The following is a 17,376-nucleotide window of genomic DNA, read 5'->3' as shown; positions in this document are numbered from 1 at the left end:
TGGGTGGAAAATGTATCGAGTGTCGACATCGACGTAAATAAGGCACTTGTACTGTAAGGTATCAAGTGGTGTGTGATCAGAGGTGTCGCTTACACGATTATATTACGTAATTATGATTATGATGTCGTTGTATTAATTACACGTGGTGTAGGTATTACTCGATTTGAGGTTTTTGTACTGTATTGTATCAGAAATCTCCATGTGAATACGTCGAATAATATTTTACTTAAAATGTTGAGTGTACTTAGTGTTATTAGCTACGGTCGTATATTGCATATTCTGCCATAGAAAAGAGTTCAACGCGTTGCTTGAACTTTCATTACCAAGCGCGGTATTCCAAGTTTCTTAGAAAGATTTTTTGTTAAATCATAGGAATCTTCGTAAATCAATATACATTCAATTTGACTAGCTAAAAAATAAACATTTAAAATCTTATTTTATATTTAGACACATTAATATTACCTTCAATCGCTCAAAGAACGTTTATTTTTTAAAATAAATACTACCTCTAGGTAGGACCTAGTCAGATAATAACGGGTTACAAAGGTATTGTATTGATAGATGGACGCTACGTCCTGATATGTTTAGTATAAATACCAGAATAATGATCGTGGTTCACACGGCCTCCAAAATATAATTATCTAAATAATGATACAATGATGCGTTCATCTCCAGACATAATAAAGCACCACAAATATTACGCAAAATACATTATTGGACACTTCGCGTGTTTACAGATAGACGATTGTTCTGTTCAAGACATGATTAATATTTTACAGGTACGATAATAATTCATCCAGGTTTGTATATTATGTTTATTACTGAGATGTATGTGAGCTTAGGTTAATATAGACGGCGTTATAAATTTAATTATTGTTGAGTTAAAACAAAATAATTCAAGACAATACAAATCCTGGGGTGCAATTGCTATCAAATATGATGCGGGTCGTATAATAAATATAATAATACAAGTAGGTATATTGCTGACAATGTATCGTGTCCGTCGGTCGGTGGGCCCCCTGGGAGCCGCCGCTGAACTTTAGCTTGTTGCGCAAGCGCACCTGCAACTTGGTTGAACTTAGAACAAACAGCGTTGGTCGATGAGTCACCCATGTATTCAGGAGGAACAATATTTAAATGTAGGACTGTGAAAACCTGAAATTCGTTTGGATTTCATAAATCTAATTTACCATCTTTTGTGTAAATGTTATAATCAAACGAAACGGATACAGTTTGACGATGAAACTATATGTATGCTGATGCTGGTTATAGTGCTGAAGTTATAAGTTTTCATAGTGGTACTGTATGACAAACTTGGAGAACGGCCAGGTCGGTCCAAGTTACTACACAGGTGTGCGATACCTGTGCATATGCATCTATACGTACACAATACTCATACAGGTAAAGCGCAGGTCGGTGAGTGAAGACGTCGCTGTTTGTGCAGTTTCGCAAGTGCGCCTCGCCGCCTTTGACCAGGCGAATGGTATTTTAGCATCTTGTACGTGTCAGGTGTTTACAAAAACGTTTTGAGTTATTGCTAACCTTACATCACCCTTACCAGACTTAATTATGATGTTTGTTAACATTCAAACAAATACTCAACATTATTTCTTGCGACACAACTTAAATCAGCCTTCATTAGTTTCGAACCAACGAATTCTAAGATAGATCTTTATGGCGCGCGGCGGCGGCGGGCCCTCCGGCGCCGTCCCTTTCCTTTCACCACCACATTCTAGACCACCGGCATTACCTAGACTTTAGCCTAGGCACTATGGCTGGTGCTTAGAGACTCAACTCAGACCATATTAGGATCTACGCGCTACACATATAACTCGCGCTATTCACTATACCTCGCGTGTGGGGCCGCGCCGCGCAAGAAACATCATATCGCACTAACTAGTCCTAGTGACTTACAATAGCTACATGTTTAAACTTTACACCAAGTAATTCAGATGTCGCAATGTAAACTACCGATTTCAGTCGATTGCTGTTCAAATTTGCATTTAAATTACTTCCAGATATTTTAAATGTTAGGTTGCTAATATTGTACAATTTAAAAATACTGGTTTGTCGCTTTGCATGTCGACGGCAAAATCTTGACCTTTGCAAGTGGATGGCGTTGCGCAATAGACAGTGGAGTTTATAATGTACAGCCTGTCGGCAGGAATTATACAGAGCATCGATAAGTAAATACAAAATACATATACCGAATCAATATCGTTTTAATATTTGCAGGTAGTCAGGTAGATAATATGTACTATTTTTTTCAATAATGTTTCAGATAAATACCTACCATTATGTTTTAGTCGTCATAAATACGAAATTGCTGTTTAAGTTTATATTTTGTCAGACACATTCTGAAGAGTGGCAATGTAATGTATCGTCTAGCTAGTGACTAGTCTACACTACGCCACACATAAGAACCTAGGTCACTTACTTTTGACTCCATTATTGTAATTAATTAGCATATCAGCAAAACTGATATTAATCAAAACAATGTGATAATAAACTTGTAAAATCTGAAATTAGACATGAATCTCTACAATCCTCCTTTAGCCAGTGCATACTACCAATAGCGTAATCTTACGTTTCTCAGATTGGACCTTTACCAAATATAATCATTTAATTTCCAGTTTCATACGTGACAGTTCTGTTTTTCCTGACCTACGTCAAGGTTAGATCGATAGCTGCGTGAGCGCTTGACTTCAATACATTATGTATGAGCGGAGCCAGCCACGAACATATGGATGCCAGCTATATCTGCTACTTTTACCTTATAGTGTGAAATGTGATGAATACTGCAACCGGCTGCGGGAGCTGCATTAAAACACATTTATTTAGCTTTTCCAAACTTTCATTTTCACTAGTACAAGTTTGATCTCAAATGTCTTGTTAATGAAACCGCAAACCCATAAATTAATCAAATGTTGTCCAAATTCCGGGTGTGCACCTGTTGGCCTACATCCCCCCCCCCTCCCCGCACCCCGCAGCTTGACTGATGCTGCGAAAGTGAGAGGCAATGACCTTGCGCATGCTCTGATATACCTACTCGCTATAACAACTTCTTGTTCTGCTACATTTCTACCTTTTTCTAACATTTTCCCACCGCCTTTTGTTTTGTTTGTCAAGGTTACGTTTTCACTTGAAATAGGAAGTGGAATGTTTTATTATTGTTACTGAAAACTACATCCAGTCAATGCCAAAACATGCCACTGTGCTTACGGTCTTGTAAGAAGTTCATTTCAACATGAATAGTATTGCACTTCGCCTACTTATTTTAAGTAGCCTGGTTTATTGTCATCTTGGTTTAACACATTAGGTAGGTACAGTAGCTGTCCCCATTCATAACTTTTTCAGGCTGAGAAAGTTGCCTAAAGTTAATGCAATACTAGATGGCAGAACTGTAACATTTTTGAATAGACTGCAAATCAAACACACTTAGGTAAGTATGTCTGATGAAGGAATCTGTAAGCAAGTTACTTTTAACAGTTCATATCTGCTTGTCATATCGAACCTATCTATTTTCTTTCATTCTCAATTTTCTCTAATCATCATCGTAAAAACATCAGTAACAAAATCTAGTAAAATATCAGTTGGCCCGTCGAGCAAATATAGTTGGTCATTAAAATGGTTATCGTGGCCGACATAACAGTAACATTAACAACACATTCAACAATCAACATGTGCGATTGTTGTTTACGCAATACCCCTAAAGGGACTAGGCGTGAAAATATCCAGCACTTAGATAGATCGTTATAAGTGCTTATGCAATTCAGTTCCGGAGACTTTCTTTCTCCTGCAGCCATGTTGTTAGATAACCAACTGAAATATAAATGGCGAGTGTCGCGTCATCGCTGCAATAAGAATGAGTGAAGTGCGGCGACGCGGTAGTCGAGAGATAGCACGTGCTGGTGGATAAATGTGAGTGGCACCAGGACATACCGACCTGTGTCCTGCAGTGGCCGATCAGGGCTTGAGCTTTTTTATTTTATTAGGAAATATACAGCTTAATTTATTTATTTTTAAATTTCACTTTTCATTAGTTTGCAGCATTTCAATCTATAGCAATGGGCTATAATAAGCAATCTCTTCCTCTACTTTGTATCTCCTTGGGTTGTTGTAGTAGCAGAGTGAGGCCCATCAGGCACAGCTTAATATAGCAGCATAATATTTCACTTATAAACTTAGGTATATTAAATTCATACACAAGCCAATGAAGTTACATCAAGCCGCATCCTATAGTTACTAGACAGTTAACTGATGTCTTAGAAACCCAGGAGCCCTATGAATTTATTACCTACCTGATTCAAAAATCACAGACTGATGACAAGATAGATTGCCCTAAACGTAAAACCTATGTTTAAAACATTATGCGCATAAATAAATCCATATGTAAGTGGGTATGTTGGTCTGTGCATTCCGTGTAATGACACAGAACAGATGGGTAGAAAGCCGGCGCATTCAAACACACATAAATCATAGGTTTACCCGCCTCGAACCCTGGGCGAGGGCTGGCATGGGTGGCCGATACTCGATAACATTTGTAACTGTAACTTTGTAACGACACTAGATACTATCGTTATACGACTTAGGTACAAGATAATAGTAATAAGTAATGTAAGTTAAATACTAAATAAAATTATAGCATGAGTACTTAGGCGTACCTATGATGATATTATCGTAGAAAGGTAAACACAGTTACTACTTATACGACCTAATTTTAAATTGTATTCATCTAGATCACAGAAACTAGACCACAAATTAGCTACGAAAACAATGGCGGTAAAACTACGCATGTCACTAAAAGAAAGAAAGTTTCGGCAGAGGAAATCACGTTTTCAGTCTTTGTGTTACGATATTGTGCTTGAGAGAAAGAAGAAAGTAATTACAACATGCGTGGAGAGGAGCTCTGATTGTGTCGGCGGCGCGTGACGCATTGTGCAGCGGCAGAACTATGCCACTCGTTAATATGAGAACTCATGTTTGTTTGCAAATTGATAATAATCGGCTGTACATTTTTCTTTGTTATTTAGCAATATGTGTAATAAAGATGTTTTAAATTCATGAACACAGCAAACTCCTGAAAGTAACACGAATCCCGCAATGTTCATTCAAAGCTTCTTCATTTTATGTGTTTTATAAAAGGGTATAAACCAAAGTTACTTATAATAAGTGGGGCATTACGAAAATAGATAATTTTCTTCCTGCCAATCCTATCCGACCAAAGCCGGGGAAAACTTAGTAAATAATACATGGAGCGTGTCGCAACCGCGGCCGCTGCCGTCGTGAGTCGTGATGGGAGCCTGACAGACAGACAGTAAAGGCAATTTGTGTTTGATTAGCATTCGTCTTACTTACCCGACTACGCAACTTGGTGTTGTTTGATTACTACCTCCGAACATAATGTGTGTGTTTGTCATTGTTAAATAATTATGATGCATTATGGATGTATTGAGCGGTTTAAGTTACGATGCAAATCTTAGTTTTGGCGACCTCAATTGGTGCTGCAATGTTCGTTCACTTGCCCGTGCGAATCGTGGAAGAATGTTTGCGTAATTTTTAAATCCTTCTGACTCTTTGTGTTTAGGTGGAATAAGGTTTGGGTGTGTCGTCTAAATACTTGTAAACCTAACGGCATTGGAATCTGCATTTATCATCAAACAGGCTGTGCCCTTTGCCGTTCTCCAAATGTAACAAGACTCCATTCACAGTAGTACTTTACAAAAGCAGTCAGTGAATTAACAAAGGCAGTTGGCTTATCGCGAGGCGGGGCGCATACCGAGACCTGCCCGGTGCACCTTGCGAGAAGGTCGCCCAAGTACGAATACCTACTAACTACTATTGCCATTAGGTAGTAATTTTATCTGTTCTGTTCATGTTTAGACACAATCGGTAATGAGTACTGTTTTATGAGGTGGTGGTTGAGTCCGATTTGGTCTGACTGATTGCTACCTTGTTGCGGCTACAGCAATGTTGTTTTCACTTTGGCCGCCGTGTAGCTATAATAATTTATTAGAATGTACACCTATCGATAAGATTATTTTAAACGAAATTCCTTTCCCTTTTATCTAATTATGTAAAAGTCAGTTCTTTTGTTTTACAAAAGGTCTTTCTTGTTCTTTTGAAAGTTTGAACATAATGTTGAAAATTAACCTTTGAACTTTAGTTACGCGATTAGTTTCAACTTGGTTAGTGGTCGTACATGGGCCTGACCTTTGTGTCCTTAGGCATTCTAAAGTTGTATAAAATATATCTGTCATTGGTTTATTTATGTATTTCAGAGGTACTGGGTAGGTACTAGGGCATGCAATACCGCAATACCGGTATTCGTAATACCGGTATCAGGGACAAAATTCACGCTTTATTCAATACCGGTATTGAAAGATAATACCGGTATTGAAGTTATACCGGAATCGGACTTTTTTAGGGTATAATAAAGCGATTAAGATATAGTATTCCTATGTAGGTACTGTGAAAGCGCACTTGTTTCCAACCGTTTGATGCAGTTTTCGGCCGTTTGATATCTACTGTTGTCCATGCGTAAACGGACACTGGATGTAAAAATAATAATTTATTGTAAAATTTAGACTCTAATACTCAATTCTCGTAAAAATCTATTACAAAAAACTGAATTTCATTGCTTTTTCTCGTTTTATTTTGACCTATATGACCTTTAATCACAATATATGCCATTTATTACGAGGAAATCTAATACCGGTATTAATACCGGGATCCCGGTATTGAGTTGCAGTACCGGAACTCAATACTGATATTGAAAATAGTTCCGGTATTGCATGCCCTAGTAGGTACCGTGCCTACCTAGTCTACCTACCCACAACAAACATAAACGATAGTTTTCATTATAGAACTCTAAAACCAACGTAAGGTACTTTAATAAAATGGTCCAAACCTATCTAACTTAAATGAACCCAACCCATGCATCCTCTTTGCGTTCCCTTTGTTATTGCTTGCCCATTTGTGGTTTACCGGCTAAATTGACCGACATCACTACTATAGTTATTTGCTTGAGCACTCCCGGCACCTCAGTACGCTTTGTTTGCCAACAAAGTGTATAAATCTACCCACTAATGGAACATTCTATCACCTGCCTGGTCGATGCACTGGAACTGTCTCAAGGCGGTTCAGTCGGTGGAAGGTTCCAGAGCTGACGCAATGCGGGCGGCCTTTGCCATCCCACTGCAGGGCTCGTAGCTCGTGGATAGAAGGGCTTTTACTAGATCTAGATTACTTTTGCTAGATGCTGGATTAGTTATCGTCTGTGTATAAAGACATATTGCCCGAGAGTGTAGTTGGGACTACGTATTCCCTCAAGGCTGTATACTGTTTCTGTTCAGAATATTTTTCGCAACAAATTCTTACTGGGTAAATTCGGGTCGAGTTGGCATTTAGTAAGCATGTTAACATGCCGACAACAAGACAATCAATCTTAGAGCGATCTAGAACAAATACGGGTGTATCCTGATCGCGGCCTGCATTTCTTAATGTCACGTTTCGTAGAAGATTTCTGCACACTACCAGAATAATACTAGATTAGGACCTAGATAAAAAAGGAATTTAAACTACTTATTGAAATCACTATGGCACCTGCTACAAATTGGGTACCTACCAAAAAATTTTAAAATACATATAAAGGATACAAATCTTCAAATGCTTCCAATACCCACGGTAGTTGAATATATGTAATAATCACGACTGCTATTTTATGTTACGAAAAGAATAGCAATGGATAACTGAACACAAGTGTGGTCATGTCACAAAAGTCATATCTAAGGCCGTTATAACATCATAGGATCACTTTATTAACTTGGGCTCTGCCTAGCTTAGGGTCGCGTCAGATGGCCGTGTGTGAAATGTCCCCACATATCAGTATTATTAACTAGTGTGGCCTGTTGTTTGCAGCTGGGTCGCATGCCGGTGAGCGTGATGGTGCCGCCGCGGTACGCCACGCTGCCGCTGCCCCCCTACGGGCCCCCCCCGCCCCACGGACCCCACCCGCAGCTCTACTACCCGGTCCACGACCCTACTGTATGTATCTTGCAACACATTATCCAATTACACTCATATTAAGTAATTTCCACAAGTTTTCAGAGTGATCATGATGCATACGACGGGAAAAGATTGTGTTGATAAGTCGCGTCAAGATGGATGATAGAATTTGAAAGAATTTATTTTTCATATGGTATCTTGAATATCATCAATCATCATTAGCCAATAATCTTCCTCTTTGCTGGATATAGGCCTCACATAAAGAGCGCTATACAACACTGAGTCGACCGTCTTTCTCATATTCTACCACTACCGGCATACCCTCTTATTATGACTAGATTCCGCCAACCACAAGGGAGGACCACACCACTTTCCATTTCCAACAGTCGACTATGCTAGGTGTTATTTAATCCTATCTCCTATAGTACCTATATCTCTGCTTTAACTCTAACCTAACCCCCCCTCCTCCCCTTCCAGCGCATCCGGCGGCGGCGCTCCCCCGCGTCCCGCGCGGAGCGGCGGCGGCGGCGCGACGGCCGGGACCGCGAGCGGGACTCGCAGCTCACGCGCTCGCTGGAGCGCATCCACCGCAAGAGACGGGCCGAGCGCCGGGCGGAGCGGGAGCGACTGTCTGATGCAGAGCTCAAGAGGACTTATACGGGATTGGACAGGTAAATATGTTTGTCTTTCTAGAGAGTAGTGTGGATGTTAGTGGTTTCTGGCAGAGTAGGATAGGGCCGACTAGTCGGGATGTACCACCAGCTCACATTAGTAACCACTGCCAGTCACACGAATCTGGATGGACAGCAGCGCTGATGGCATAATCCTAGAAATTTGAAGGAGGCTTATGTCCAATAATAGTGGACAGTCGGGTAGTTGGACTGTTACAGATGAGAATTTAGATATCGGAAGAGGCCAAAGTATTAGTTTCCAGTGTCTTAATCTTAATAATAGGGAGTTCATCATCATCATCGGATGACAGTCATCACTTCATCACGTATGAGGCTCTATTGTATTCCTGTCAAGATTAACTTCATATTTATCTATTTTAAGAAACCCAATCTCGACGCTAAGAAACCCAGCTGCCGTGGTGAGAAAAGCACGGAAGTACTTGAAGAAAACCTCCACGTTTCGGCTGCGGCAGCGCTACCTCGCCCACATAATCTAAACATACTTAGTTATTTACTGATACGAAACATGCTGCACACGCATCCTGTAGATTGCGCCTCCAGCGATGCAGCCAAAGGTTTTTTTTGCAAGCTTTTCGTAAACTAGAATTAAACCCCCCTAAACCCTACACCTGGACACCCCAACCACAGCTACAGCTTTGCCACAATCTCCTCAACCCCTGTCTCCCTGTTGCAGAGCTTACGCGGAGCAGTTCATAGCGGTGTGCGACGAGAGCCGCTCGGCCGCCGCGGACCGCAGCGACTCGCTCACCAGCACCGCGTCCAGCGACCTCACCAATCACACCAGACACCTCGACTTCTGATGCTGACGCGCTAAGGGTTAAGGTTCATATGTAGTTGAACGGGGAGCCAGCAGCGGTTTAGACCTCACCGCGCACACCAGACACCTCGACTTCTGATGCTGACGCGCCACGGGTTAAGGTTCATTGAACGGGAAGCCAGCAGCGGTTAGGGTGGGGTTTGCAACACGCCAGCTTGGTTTCAGCTATATTGATATGAAGGGCCCCTTACTCCTTATCACTACTTAACAGCAACAGCTAGAGTCACTGTGGTGGTATGGTCTTTTAGACCTTATAGCGTCTACTTCGAGCAGCCGGTGATGGATTCAAGTGTAGATAAGGCCTGACATCTAGTGGTGTCAAATTGAACTTAGTAACTAAACGCTGACCGCAGAAGCTTTTATTGGTCATGTTCATGTTGCACGCCATCTATTGAGTTCGATCAAGATAATTTATATCTATATGTGTATATTGATTGTTTTGATCACTGAAGCAAAATAATTGGCGCTGAAATATAATAATGGTACTGTAATTAAATAAACGACAATAATGTATCTGCATTTAGGAATAAATACAAACGTAGTATAGATTGAATACTCATCGTATTAGACAAGAATGTGTAGGCATATTGTATAGTTTAACTTATATTACATCAACCTGCACCAAACAATAAGTATATTTAATTAATTATCACTTACATTTATCAGATACCGTGCATCTATTTATGGTAAAAAATCCAATGTGAAAAATGCAACTTCAGAAGTTTTTTTATTCTATATTATTAAAAAAACTCAACGCACTCTTCTAGGTAACTAACAAACTTATAATATTACTATTTACTTTACTGTACCTAATATAATTAAATTAGAATTATCTACTAACTACTAACCACGATTGAAAGTCGTTTGTATAATCTGTATAATCGTCAAATATCTGTGTTATATCCTACTTTTAAGTCTTATATTTTAGTCCTTTGTTTTAATTAAAATGCGTACAGATCTTAATATGATACTTAATTAGGTATGACAGTCTTATTATCTGGCTCTCTGAATCACCGATATGTTATGTATCATTATCATCATCAACCTGCGTTAGGACGTAGGTAATACTGAGATGCCTGCGTTTCACTGCATTAGCCTGTTCATGGTCTTCACTCGATAACATCATCCATACATCATAATAAGATCTGTATGTTTATCCTTAGTGTCTATACGTTGTACATTGTTTGTCTAGTGGTCCTATATGTACCTACCTACATTATGTACCTTGCTGGTGCCAAATTGTATAAAGAACGGGCAATTATTGGATTGGCTGTCCTTATGTAAATACTTCTTATTCATGTTACTTTCTATGTCAAAATTGCTCAAATTGTTTGTTAGTTATTTTAATGTTTATATATTACCTAGATCTTAGAGTTTAAGTTTCTGTTACCACATTTTATAGATTTATTTTCTAGATAAAGAATTTTCATATTCACTTAGCACAGCTTTAAACTTTGTACTCTAAAGTTTTATCACACTTAGGTATATCTAAGCCTAAGCGACTACCTTGACACATTATGTGTAGGTAATTTATATATTTTATTACATAGGTAGGCTATTGAGAATACTTGATCTTTTTGTAAATAGAAAAAGTCTCATATTTAATTATCGTATTTATGTCGTTTGTATAAGAAAAGCTACGAAAATTATTTAGGTTTTGAATAATTTTCAGAGTATTGGTTGTAATAGGTATTTATTTTAAATATTGTATCGATTTATTATTATTAGAGTAATCAAATATTGTCGCTCAGAGTGGCATCGAATAAAACATTTATAATAATGAGAGCTTCGTTTAATTTTGAAACCATTTCATGTGCGTAAACTCTTTGTAAAATAACTCTTGTAACTTAAAATTATTTTTACAGCGTGCCTATACGTTGCACTAATCGCGAAGTTGACCGAGCTAAGGTGAATACAAGAATGTGGAGAGGCACTTCATCTTACTTCGTGCCAACTTTACTTTACTTGAACGTAGCATCGAAACGAGTTGTGTGGCGGATAAGGCAACCCTTAACTCGCCCACCAGACCCTGAAACCCCACCTCTATCCCCTGTCCACTAGAACTCATTATCGCTGAGCGCGGAGGCGCGGCCCGGCGCGGCGCTGGGCCGGCGCGCGGCGCTGCCCACGCGCAGCTCGCTCTCCGACGAGCTGCCCAGCGAGTCGCCCGCTGAGCCCGCCTCCATGCCTGCAGGTAGAAAGATACTTTAAGGGTGTTTATAATATCGTACGGATTTCATCACGCAAGCGGGATCGCATGCCATTTTCCCGCGTCCCGCGTGCGTATTCCACGCATTACAATAAAAAGTTGTACCTATGATAGTTTATAATATCACTTGCGGGCGTCACACTTGCGGGGCGATCCCGCGTGCGTGATAATAAAGCGTAAGTGCCGAACAATATAAAGAAGCTGAAACAACAGCTCAGCAATCTCCATAATTTCTTCTTCAGGCAAGGACACTGGAAATTTACCATTTATGACAGATGCCTATGCTGCTCGACGTTTATAGTAACAATATTTATATAAATCTGTACTTCTGCGTTGAGTGGAGAGACAGATCTTTAGTCCATCGCAAAGATGTTTTAGAGGCCGATGTCCAGCAGTGTTTGATTATGAGCTGATAGTGATGATGATGAAAGATGTATAATTTTTTTTGGGAAACTTGACTAAGTGCTTATGTATGTAGATGTAGAAAGCTGTATTGTAGGCACAATCCCTTAGATATCCCAGACATGAGCTAGTAAATATGCTTCATACCTTCTAGAATGTCCTCATCGTCGTCGTCTATGGGGATGGTGCGGGTGGCGGGGCGCGGGGGGCGGCGGCCCGCGCGCGTCCAGCGGGACGCCGTGTCTTCGCGACCACCTGCACGATGCAAACAGTACAGATGAATCAATTGATGTGAATAAGGGTTGTAGATGTAGCAGTCTGAGGAAATCTGAATCTTTAGGATCGCATGCCCAATAGGTAAAATGGCGCCGCGCGGTGTATCACTACTGTATCACTATCACACGCGGCGCTGCTCTAGTATTCCGAGTGTTCACAGCCATGTGCCAGCTAGCGGGGGGTGTCCCACACTCATCGTGTCGTGGTTGGTTGGCTGGAAGAAATTGCTTTTTGGACCATTGGTCGCTTTGTGTAATTTTTTTTCTTAATTTGTATTTTTGTCTGTGTATGTTTTTTGTATGCAGTAAAGTGTCTAAATAAATCGTGCAACGGGGGGTTCCACACTCACCGTGCAGCGTGTCGGACGGCTCGTCGTCGGACAGGCTGTCCTCGTCGCGGATGTCGTCCAGCGAGTCGCGCGCCGCCGCCGCCATGCTGCCGAACGCACGGCGCGCCTCCGCCGCCGGGACTCCTGAAGGACATAAGGAGAGCGATCAGTCAGCTTCATCAGTAACTGTCTCTGGTAACTGTACACATTGGTATCTTGTTAAGCTATCTACTTAACAATATGTAAGGCGAGCTCTCGAACGCCTGGTTGACAGAAGGAAAAAAGGCGATCCGTTTACGTTACATTTATTTAAGCAGTTTGTGAGTCTGACAAGGTAAAAAAGTGTCTCGCTACCTCTGAAGCTGACTGTAGTGTAGGTACCTAAGAGGAAACGATTACAAAACATCTTAAATGTATCGTTAGGTTCGGATTCTCATACCGGACCAAGAGGCGCTAGATAATCTGTAAACGGATGGATTCTGTAGTAATAAATGGCTGGATTATGATGGCCAACAACAGTGTTGGGGCGCTCCTGAAGAACTGACTATATGCAACAACAGACGAATGTTGGCAAATGTGTTGATGATGACATGTGTGTGAAGACCTCACCTGCAGTCTTGATCCGGAGCCGTGTCTTGGGCCGGGTGGCGGGGCGCGGCGCCGCGCTCGGGGCCTTCGTCTCGTCGCTAGAGTACATCTCATCTGGAAACATAGAATAGGTACATGTTGTATAATTGTAAGTATATAAGATTAGTGGCTTCCAGGGAAGAACCTACGACTCATAATCTAAGTTAAGAACTTGGTTTTTGAGGTATATTAGTTGGCAGATGTTGAAGATATACACGATAAAGTAGTGAAAGATGGTAATCAATGACCGGTGGGTTTTCCAGTGGAGACCACGAGAAGGGAGGAGGGGGACAAGCGTAGTATGGGATGCCCGTCCGTTTCGCTGGAAATAAGATAGATAGCCGGTAGTGAAAGGACGAGGAAGGCCGAGGTCTAGGTACTATCAGCTGAACGATTTTTGGCTGATGTTGAAGGTACAGATTGTGTGCAGAATACTATATGTATAGCAGGAACTAATTTGATTACCGGAGTCGCTGAGCTTGCCGAGCACGTCCTCGGCCTCGTACTTGTGTATGAGCTGCATGATGGCCGCCTGCTGCTCCTCCGCCGCCTGGAATTCACAATGATCCTGTCAGATACGATTTTTGTCTATGATTTCCCGGAATGCGGCAGGTTAAATCTGATTCCCTAATTCAGCGTGAAAATACTTTACACCTCTGTAGGTATACGGTGAGTCTCTGCTGATGCTCAATACATAAATACAAATATTTAGACAGAGTAGCTTCAAATTACCTACCTTACAAGTAGTACAAGTACAGTCAACTGCATGAACATGTCTAAACATTAGAACCAGGTGAAAACTAAACTTCACAAACAACCGATGAACAAGGTAGGTACAGAAGAGTAAAAGGTGTCCACCTCAGCCTGTGCGTTCTCACCAGCTCGCCCTGCTAGAAGGAGACAACACTATGTTGAACATCACCTCCGCCTGTGCGTTCTCGAGCACGCTGAGCTGGTGCTTGAGCGCCTCCACGCAGCGGTAGCGCAGCACGTACTGCTCCCACAGCTCGGCGATCTCGCTCTCCACCGCCACCAGCTCGCCCTGGTAAGCTGGCCTGAAAGAGACGGCGATATGTTGAATATCAGTTCTATAGGTGGATCTCCATTGGGTGGAGGAATAACTATTAAAGCAAATGAGGGAGATGGTTTTAAATTGTGAAGACATTTTCAAATTTTAACTATGATTTAACGGTTTAGGTGTTAGTAAACAAGCGTGAAGGTACACAATAATGTGTATTGGAGGAGGTCCCTATTTTAAACAGTTAAGGATCCCGGGTCGGACTAAACTAAATTGGCAACCACCACCAAAGTTATGTACCAACGTTAGGAAGCATGAATATATATATATATATTTTTATTTTATTTATTGACAGAAATCCTTTGAAAATTTCTGTAGGTATGCTGATGACTTTGAACGTAACTAACTTGATACTATGCACAGTCCTCAACCGCTGCTCCGCCCGCTGCAACTCGCCCCGCCTCCGCTCTATCTTCGCGTCCAGCGCGCCGCCGCCGCCGCCCGCCGCCGCCAGCTGCTCCCGAGTGGAGGCGACTCGTGACGTCACCGCCTCTAGAGCGAGGCGGAGAGATGTCTCCATGGAGGAGAGGTCTAGCGGGCGGGAGAGCGCGCGGTCGCGGGCTTCCTGGAGAATTTTTTTATAACCATAATTAATTAGTTACTATGCATGTATGGTTTATTACATAAATGAGATTATAAAAAAGTTTGTTAGGTACTATACGAAAAAATGGATTATAGGTACCTACCGGTCAGGTAAGTAGGTAACCACGAGTAATGATTGCCTTTTAGGTCAATTGGACTTGGAGGTGCTAGATGTAGCTTGAGCGGAATGCATCAAGACCGAACGACTATTACTAAACTCATACAGGTGCCTTTCATCCATCATTCCCCCGACTGCTGCCTTATGATGCCCAGACCTCTCTACTGCTATAAACCCCAAACTAATTACATAGAATAGAATATAATAAAATATACATACATACATACATATATAATAAAATATAATTGTTACAATATCGATCCCGTTTGAATGATAATTTTTGTGTCATGAATATACACACAGCAACGACTATAGGACTTTTAAAAAATTAAACTCACGTGGTACCCATATTCGTATGGCGATTGACAGTCTTATTCGTATATTAGTCTATGTCATGCCTCACCCGGTGCTCGGGCTCCTTCCCCAGCAGGTCGTGCAGCGCGGCCCCGCGCGCCGTCAGCTCCGTGGCCAGCTGCCGCGCCTGCTTGATCTCACCCAGCTACAGAATAAGGGGATGGGGAAATAACATTAGCTAGCAATTATGTTCGATGTAACTAGTTAAAACTTCGAGAGATAGTCGTCAGAAATCGGCGAGCAAAACTAATTCGGATGGACGAGTTCTCAATGGAGGCTGGATGTGTGGTGTTATTTGGTAGGTAGTTGTTAGGTGAGAGAAAGACAATGTCACAGTGTTGTGGCGTTCCTTTTGTCAAAGGACGAGGACTATGAAACTTTCGAGCTCCTACCACTGCATTAAGATGAGGATCTGAAATACTTAGAGTGTGTTACCCTGCTGCTGACGTCATAGCTGGGCAGGTGGTCGGGCGGGCCGTGCTGCGCGGGCGCCGCCACCGCCGCTTTCAGCAGACCTTTACATATACCACAATAATATGCTTAAGTCTACTTAGGAACAACGTAAGTATCTATGTTTATTACCATTGCAGTTTTTTTTAAATAAAAATACGATTTCTTATAAGACACACAGTCACACACCTGAAACTTTCATGAGTTCTCGCGCCGCCCATCCCTCGGCCCCGTAGATGCGACGACCGTTCAGTTTTACATTGGCGCGGGATAACTGGAAAATATTTATAATTTTAAATTAGTCATAACAGTTTTTACATAGGCTCTAGGACAGAATAAATACCTATCTTTAACAATATCCTCTATATTATATGTACCTACCTGCGAGAAATACCCTCCACTAGAGATACCCACCATCCCTCCTCCAGTCTCTATACTCAGTACTAGCAAAAATAACTCATTGTCGCATTGTCCATATTCCGCTAGAGGGAACTTGGTCTCTACACTCAATAGCAACAACAACCAACTCACAAAGAAGGCCACAGCGTGAGTGACCAACGCGACTCGCTCCTCCATAGACCCGCCTCCACCAGCCAGCGCCGCCTCGGGCTCCAGGCTGCAGGCGAGCCAGCGCAGCGCCGCCTCCACTAGAGGGAAGTTGGGAGTACGGAACGACTCCAGCGAGATGGGATGCGGGAAGCCGAGGGAACGCATCTCTTCGCTGAAATCTAGCGTACGACACATCATAATTATACATTTGTGACCTTGTAGTTATACTTTAATATAGGTAAGTACAATTACCATTATTTTTATTTTTAACGCATAAGTATAACCACTAGGATCTGGATACCCTACTGGTCGATAGTGTTGTCTCTCATAGGACTACAGACTACAGACTACAAGTTGGCTGTTGACTGTAATACACCTATAAATAGCCTAGCAGTTATTGCATACAAGTAGGTTTCCTAGTCTTTCATATTAAGTGCCTCCATGAGGCTCCAGACCCTCATTAGATCATAACCTACCTACACTAGATAGACTGGTCAGTGCACAGTTTAGAAAAATTACGCATCTATTCAATGGGTATAGGTAATACTTACTCCGTATATCTCTGTAAGACATCACTGTAAACCTGTTGGAGGTATTTTATACTGTATAGTTATTTTATTATAATATATACTTTTTCGATAGTATTCGCTGGTTCTTGTTTATATTTTAATGACATGGCTTGTTGCTACAACAGAAATGTTTGACTTTCGTTTCTATGGTAACGTTTGGGTTGCTAGATAAAAAAAGATTTTTGAACTAAAAAGTTGTAGAAAATATTGGACATCATGAAAAGTTCTGTGTGCGTTCATAACATATTTTAACTTAATTATAGTTGTATGGATCGAATAAGATAGGATTTAATATAGCTTAAGTAATTATTTCATACT

The 17,376-nt window shown here is 41.3% G+C and overlaps 2 protein-coding genes across 3 annotated transcripts in view; one reads left to right on the top strand and one right to left on the bottom strand.

Annotated features, from left to right (window-relative positions):
• Window positions 1–11,299, top strand: part of LOC105383220 — a 40,493-nt gene extending 29,194 nt beyond the window's left edge. Inside the window, exons 5-8 of one of the 2 annotated variants that reach the window (XM_048626803.1) lie at window positions 7,921–8,046; window positions 8,485–8,678; window positions 9,373–9,521; window positions 9,618–11,299. In XM_048626803.1, coding sequence (XP_048482760.1) covers window positions 7,921–8,046; window positions 8,485–8,678; window positions 9,373–9,499 — 447 coding nt within the window. In that variant the 3' untranslated portion in view covers window positions 9,500–9,521; window positions 9,618–11,299. The other variant, XM_048626804.1, reaches the window with a different exon arrangement.
• Window positions 11,300–11,530: 231 nt separating this feature from the next.
• LOC105383221 (clusterin-associated protein 1) lies at window positions 11,531–17,172 on the bottom strand. Its single transcript, XM_048626805.1, has 12 exons — window positions 17,041–17,172; window positions 16,472–16,668; window positions 16,130–16,214; window positions 15,926–16,005; window positions 15,540–15,635; window positions 14,784–15,001; window positions 14,281–14,413; window positions 13,824–13,908; window positions 13,341–13,433; window positions 12,753–12,875; window positions 12,275–12,382; window positions 11,531–11,704 (listed from the first exon to the last, which is right to left on the bottom strand). The coding sequence occupies exons 1-12, from the start codon at window positions 17,060–17,062 to the stop codon at window positions 11,574–11,576; spliced, it is 1,371 nt and encodes a 456-aa protein (XP_048482762.1). The 5' UTR covers window positions 17,063–17,172; the 3' UTR covers window positions 11,531–11,573.
• Between the last annotated feature and the right edge of the window lie 204 nt (window positions 17,173–17,376).

The sequence above is a fragment of the Plutella xylostella genome, chromosome 17, assembly GCF_932276165.1.
Source record: "Plutella xylostella chromosome 17, ilPluXylo3.1, whole genome shotgun sequence".
Lineage (NCBI taxonomy): Eukaryota > Metazoa > Arthropoda > Insecta > Lepidoptera > Plutellidae > Plutella > Plutella xylostella.
Note: the sequence above shows the minus strand (reverse complement) of the source record. Positions and strands in the feature narration are given on the sequence as shown.

Excerpts from the sequence above, each read along its gene's own strand:
- LOC105383221 (XM_048626805.1), bottom strand. The coding sequence starts at position 17,062 with ATGTCTTACAGAGATATACGGA. Across the intron at positions 13,909-14,280 it reads TCGAGAACGCACAGGCGGAG|GCGGCGGAGGAGCAGCAGGC; the intron begins GTGATGTTCAAC and ends TGTGAATTCCAG. Across the intron at positions 13,434-13,823 it reads CGGCAAGCTCAGCGACTCCG|ATGAGATGTACTCTAGCGAC; the intron begins GTAATCAAATTA and ends CTATGTTTCCAG.